Raw genomic sequence first — 6,616 nt, 5'->3', positions numbered from 1 at the left:
AACCCACGCAGACACGGGGAGAATGTGCGAACTCCACACAGACAGTTACCTGAGGCTGGAATCGAACCCAGGTCCCTGGTGCTGTGAGGCTGCAGTGCTAACTGCTGAGCCACCATGTGCCACCCTTAGATACAGGGAGAATGTGCATCAACAGTCACCTGAGGGTGGAATTGAACCCAGGTCTCTGGTGTTGTGAGATAACAGTGCTAACCACTGAGACACCATGCTGCCCCTTTTTGTTAAAAATAGCTTTTCAAATTTATGTAGACACAGGCCAGCTAACAATATGGGGCACTGTCACATTGGTGAGTCATTGCTCAGCAATGATGGTTGATGGTGGGTTAGGCAGGATTTTAGTCACACATTGATGGGTTTTCGCACTACACCCTAGGGCAACGGGGATGCAAATTATGCTAGTTATACTTGCCATCCCTGACTTGCTATTTACTTAAATATAACTCTGAACAAGCTAGACAGCTCCCCAATAGCATAAACTGAAGATGCTGGAGTCAGAGATAACACAGAGTGGAGCTGGAGGAACACAGCAGGCCAAAGCAGCATCAGGAGAGCAGGAAAGTTAATGTTTTGAGTTGGACCCCTTCTTTAGAAATGGGGAGGGGAAGGGGAGCTCAAATAAATATAGAGAGGAGGGGTGGGGACCACAGGGTTGCAGTGGGAGAGACATCCACTGAGGTCTTTACTCAGACTTCCTCCCAAACTCTTTAGCTCAAATATTCACAATTGAACTGTCCTTTGCTTGAAGTGCAAGCTGTTGGTAGCTGAGGGCATTGAGGCATCTGGTGCTTTAGCAAACAATGCAACTGGTTGCGTAGCTGTTCAATCAATGATTTTTTCAAGGATTGAGAAAGAAAGAATTTGGCCTTTATTACAAAGGGAATGGAGTTTGAAAGTAGGGAGGTTTTCCTAAAACTATACAAGGCACTAGTCTGACCACAATTTTGAATCCTTATCTAAGGATAGGTATACCATCCCTGGAGGCAATCCAGAGAAGGTTCACTACTGATCCAGATATGGAGGGACTATCTTATGAGGAGAAGTAGAGAAGATTGGGCCGGTACTCATTGGAAGAATGAGAGGTGACTTTTTGGAAACATAAAACATTGTTAGGGAACTTGACAGGTTCAGTGCAGAAAGGTTTTTTTCTCTCCTTGTGGGACAGTCTAGGACCAGACAGCATCATCTCAGAATAAGAAGTCACCCATTTAAGACTGAGATGAGGAGGAATTTCTTTTCTCAGAGGGTTGTGAGTCTCTGGAACTCCTTGCCACAGACCGAGCTGTGGGGGTAGAATCCTTGTGTATATTTAAGACTGAGATAAATTCTTGTTCATTAGGGGAGTTGAGGGTTACGGGGAAAGGGCAGGAAAGTGGATGTGAGGAATGTTGGATCAGCCATGATCCTGTTGAAAGATGGAGCAGGAGCTGAATGGTCTACTCCTGTTCCTCTTTCTCCCGGTCTTTGTAGATTTATAAATTGGCAATCTAAAGCCAAAGGATTATAATTTACGGTGCACGGTTTCATTATTTGTGCTTTAATCGCGTGTTCAGATGTCAGTAGTTTCCAATGAGGATGCGCCTGTTGATCTGGTTTCTCCTGCACTCTTGTTAGTTCCTAAAGCTTTCCCTTTTTATATTCCCTTACCCTTCCTGCACTTTCTCCTGCATAGCAGGGGGCCACCTAGAAAATTTGTCAGCTGGAAAAGAAATGCAATATCCTTTTCACAATGTGATTGATGTCCCATGATTGTACACTCATGCTGATTGAAAAACCACTTGCTGAGGTTTGTTTTCGCCAAAACACAGAAAACCGATATCCAACCTTTTCCATATGCCCTCTTAAAATCCTTACACACAGACACACACACACACACACACACACACACACACACACACACACACACACACACACACACACACACACGCACCCCGAGCGCTCTCTCTCTCTCATCTCAACAGACAATCAGCTTTTTATTATCCTTCCAGTCCAACAAATTACAAAACACCAATGTGATCTGCCAATATTGTCATTCTATCGAGTGAAATTCAAGTATGGATAAGGAGCAATCCAATAGAAATTAGTTTAATTTTATTAAACTGCCTGAGCTGTTGTGTTCCTCCAATTCCACACTGTGATACGTCTGGCTCCAGCATCGGTAGTTCTTTCCATCTCTGATATTTATGAGTGAGCCTATTTGGCTAGTTCAGTTTCTGGTCACTGGTGATGATGGGTGGAACCCAGTGATGACAATGCCATTGAAAAGGCTCACAAACACAGAAATCAACCAATAAGCTGCCAACTAACCTGTTACGGAATAGCTCCCATCATTAGGTTGTATGAGTGACAGCGCAATCATTGGCCCTTGTAGAACCTATCCCAATTTTTGTTTCTGTTCTGCAGAACAGCAGCTACTGTAGAATCATAGAATCCCTACAGTGTGGAAGCAGGCCATTCGGCCCATTGAGTCCACACCAATCCCCCGAAGAGCAGCCCACCTAGACCCAACCCCCTACACTATTACTGTAACCCTGCATTTCCCATGGCTAATCCACCTAACCTACACACCTTTCGGCTGTGGGAGGAAACTGGGACACCTGGAGGAAAACCACACAGACACAGGCAGAACGTGCACAGTCCGCACAGACAGGCACCCGAGGGTGGAATCAAACCTGGGTCCCTGGTGCTGTGAGGCAGTCGTGCTAACCGCTGAGCCGTCCCTATGTTCAGATGTTCAGTAATAGTTGATAGAGTGTGGTTGATCTTTATCAGTTTGACAACCAGGTAATGAATTAAAAACCAATCCCCAACAGATTCTAACCCAGGCTTCCTATAACAAAGTGGCACCATGAAACACATGATCAGGTGGAAAAACGCAGCTCCACTTACCCTTATAGCACCGGAACATCTGATACTCATTTTAACATCCACTGGGCAATGCTAGTCACATGTTATTATGTTTCCTTGTATGAATTTCTGCGAGGCTGGGATTTTTCAAAAGCAAGAAAAGATGTATTAAATGCGTTCTTCAATCATCGGTAATTCTCCAAATTTAGAAAGAAAAAGCATTTGCATTTCCATAGCACCTTTCACAACCTCAAAGTACTTTAATTAGTTTACAGTGTGTGTCTCTCACTGGCTGAGGTGAGCACCTACAGCCCACGTTAATTGGCCTGGAGAAGGTGGTGGTGAGTGGCCTTCAGATTTGCTGCAGTTCATAGCGGGGAAGTTAAGGCGGGAGTTTTCCATGATTTGGTCCCTGTGACAGTGAAGGAACAGAGATGTACTTTTGAGCTGGGATGAGTGTGACTTACCTGTAGGTGTACCCATGTATCTGCTCCCCTTCTCCTTCTAAATGGTAGAGTTTGGAAGGTGCTGTAGGAGGGGGATTGGCAAGTTGCTGTAGTATAGCTTGTAGAAGGTACATACTGCTGCTCCAGAGCATCAATGATCGAAGGAGTAAATGTTGAAAGTTGTTGATGGAGCGCTGATCGGTCTTTGTCCTGAGATAGCAAGAACTGCCGGTGTTGGAGTCAGAGACAACACAGTGTGTAGCTGGAGGAACACAGCAGGCCAGGCAGCACCAGAGGAGCAGGAAAGCTGACGTTTCAGGTCGAGACACTTCAGATCCGAAATGTCTTTGTCCTGGATGGCTTTGCTGGAGATGCACCCTTTCAGGCAAATGGAAAAGATTCTATCACACTTCTCTTGGAGATGGTGGATAGTTTGTGGCAAGTCAGGTCACTTGCTCACCACAGAATTCTTAGATCTGACAGGTGCCTAATGTATGTAGCCTCAACATTTATACAATTTATAAGAATGAGTTGGATGAACGGGCTAAATATAATGTACTCAAATTTGTTTTGTGATGCCAAAAGTGATGGGAAAGCAAATTTTGAGAAGGAGGCTGGGTATTATTTAAACAGAGAGACTTCAGAATGCTGCAATACAGATGAACCTGGGTAACCCCTGACACAAATCTGAAGAAATTAGCATTCAGGCACGGTGACTAATTAGGAAGTAAAAAGTAATGTTAGCCTTTATTACTAGGGGTTTGGACTATAAAAGTAACAAAGTCTGGCTACAACTGTGCAGGACATTGATGGGACAACACATAGAGTAATGAGTACAGTTTCAGTTTCCTTTTTTAAGGATGGACATATTTACATTACAGTTCAGAGAAGCTTCATGATGTTGATTGTTGGCAAAGGAGCCATCTGATCAGGAACACAAAGCGGGTTGTGCCTAGACTATGTATTGTACTTTGGAAGAATGAGAGGTACATAAAAGGCATTGAGGAGGTTTAAACTGAGAAGAAGTTTCCTCTGGTGGGAGAATGTAGAAAAAGTTGCACAGTTTCAAATTTAATACGGAAATGAGGAGAAATAGCTTCTCTCTCACAGGGGGCATTCATTTTTGGAATTGCATGTACCCAGGGAGCTGTGGATGCTGGGTCATTGAATATATTGAGGACTATTTAATAGACTGCTTCTATTTAAATGGTGTCCAGACAAGTGGATGAAAGGGGAAGGAACTGAACAATATGATGATGGGGTGTGACAAAGTAAGTTGGAATAGGTTTATGTACAGCATTAAACAGCAGCAGAGAGCATTTGGGCTGGCAATTCTATGTAATGGTGTCTTGTTGTTTTTCAGCCTTATCATCGAGGTGTGCTGTGCATGAATCCATCTCCATCTGCCTCACCTTTGCAACTGTTTTATGCCAAGGCTTCTAGCAATATCATCGTCCCTAAACAGGGCCCACTGGGTCCCACAGCCCTCTCTAACCTTTAAAATGAATTTCAGCAATATCGCTTTCTTGGAATTAGCACCCTCTGTCAGTCTGTGTGTTTGAAACTTGAAGAATAGCTTGAAACCAACAAGGAGTGTGAAATGTATTTTTTTTAATGTGACAAATTGATGTTTGGAATCTGAGTGCAGAGGATCTGGGCAGGTCCTCCTGCTAATACTGGAGTGTGCGGTGTTTAAATGATAATTACAGTTTGCAGAAGGGACTGAACAGGAAACACCCCTCAGTAATGACCTGATTTGGAACTGGAAGGTCATGCCTGAGTCTATGGCTGGCTTATCAGCGAGTGAGGTACCCAATAGCCTAGACATTCAGGAGTTCCTGTTGCTGGGTTGTTACTTGTGGAATTGTGGGATACATTTGCCCTGTGGACTGGTGAGGTTGCCGTTGGATCAGCGCCCACACTACATCTCACTTCATTTCCACTGTTTTTAAATGATAGCATCAGATATAGGCAGCGGGAAATTAATAATGGCCAACAATAGGGGGAGGGAGTTGGTAGCCTAGATTGAGAATTGACAGCTGTTGGAGGGAGGTGATTCAGAAACAGTAACTCGATGAAGTTGTAGCTGGCGAGATAGTAGGAACTGCCGATGCCGGAGAATCTGAGATAACACAGTGTGAAGCTGGATGAACACAGCAGGCCAAGCAACATCAGAGAAGCAGGAAAGTTTGACGTTTCAGGTTGAGACCCTTCTTCAGAATTTCTTCACATTTTTCTGAAGAAGGGTCTCGACCTGAAACGTCAGGCTTTCCTGCTGCTCTGATGCTGCTTGGCCTGCTGTGTTCATCCAGCTTCACACTGTGTTATCTCTGAAGTTGTAGCTGACTGGTTTTGGTTGTGGAGGGAAGGGGGTGTGTCACTAGGGTTAGCGGTTTGGCCCGGGAAGGAGGAGAGGGGAAATCTTCAGCCGACATGGATGGGTGGTGAATTGGTAGCTTGTGGAGCAGGGCAGGAGACAGGAAAAAGAGGTTTTGTCATTAAAAGTCATAGTAAAGAGGAGCTTGCTAGTTCTAGGTCGATCTTCAGGGTATGGGTGAAGGGTTGGCTGCCTTTCCTGTAGATGTAGACTACATTGTAAAGGGTTAGTTCAGCACTTCAGAAAGTGGGATCATTCAATGACTGAAAATGGTTCCTAAGTAAATCACAGAAGTCTCATTTCTATAAATAATTCCAGCTTTAAACGTTCCCAATGTGCGGTTCCTTGTCAGGAGGGCAGAACAGCTGCCAACCCACCATACAAGTAGCTCTATAGACTGGCTACCAGCTGAATCTGTGAACCTTAGTGTGGTGCATCCCCATCACCGCTACACCAAAGAACGTCAAACATGAGAGGGACCTCATAGAGACCTATGACCATCAAACAGAACTGGAAGGAGGAAACATGGATGTTCCTGATGGCTGGGAGGTGGGGTATCAGTCCAAAGATACATTTAGGACTGAGATGAGGACAAATTTCTTCATTGGCAGAATGGTGACCCTGTAGAATTCATGACTACAGAAAGCAGTTGAGGTCAAAACATTGAATGTTTTTGAGAAGGAGTTAGATATAGTTCTTAAGGCTAATGGTGTAAAAGGGTATGAGGGAGAAAGCTGAAAGAGGGGACTGAATGGGACAATCAACCAGGATTATGTTAAATGGTGGAGCAGGCTTGAAGGGCTGGATGGCCTACTTCTGCTTCTCTGCTCTATGTTTCTATGTCAACCATTTCATTATAATTTGTCTTGAAATGATCAGTTTAGAGACTGGATTTTGATTTTTCCAGTCATGGTTTATTCTGACAAAACAA

The 6,616-nt window shown here is 44.2% G+C and overlaps 1 protein-coding gene across 1 annotated transcript in view; it reads left to right on the top strand.

Moving 5' to 3' along the window:
• The window catches only part of LOC125463072 (prelamin-A/C-like), a 114,742-nt gene extending 109,302 nt beyond the window's left edge, over positions 1-5,440 (top strand). The window contains exon 17 of the mRNA XM_048553743.2: positions 4,672-5,440. Within this exon, the coding sequence (XP_048409700.2) occupies positions 4,672-4,809 (138 nt within the window). The 3' untranslated portion in view covers positions 4,810-5,440. The remainder of the gene's footprint in view (positions 1-4,671) is intronic.
• Positions 5,441-6,616: the final 1,176 nt, after the last annotated feature.

Source organism: Stegostoma tigrinum, chromosome 25 (genome assembly GCF_030684315.1).
Source record: "Stegostoma tigrinum isolate sSteTig4 chromosome 25, sSteTig4.hap1, whole genome shotgun sequence".
Taxonomy (NCBI): Eukaryota; Metazoa; Chordata; class Chondrichthyes; order Orectolobiformes; family Stegostomatidae; genus Stegostoma; species Stegostoma tigrinum.
Note: the sequence above shows the minus strand (reverse complement) of the source record. Positions and strands in the feature narration are given on the sequence as shown.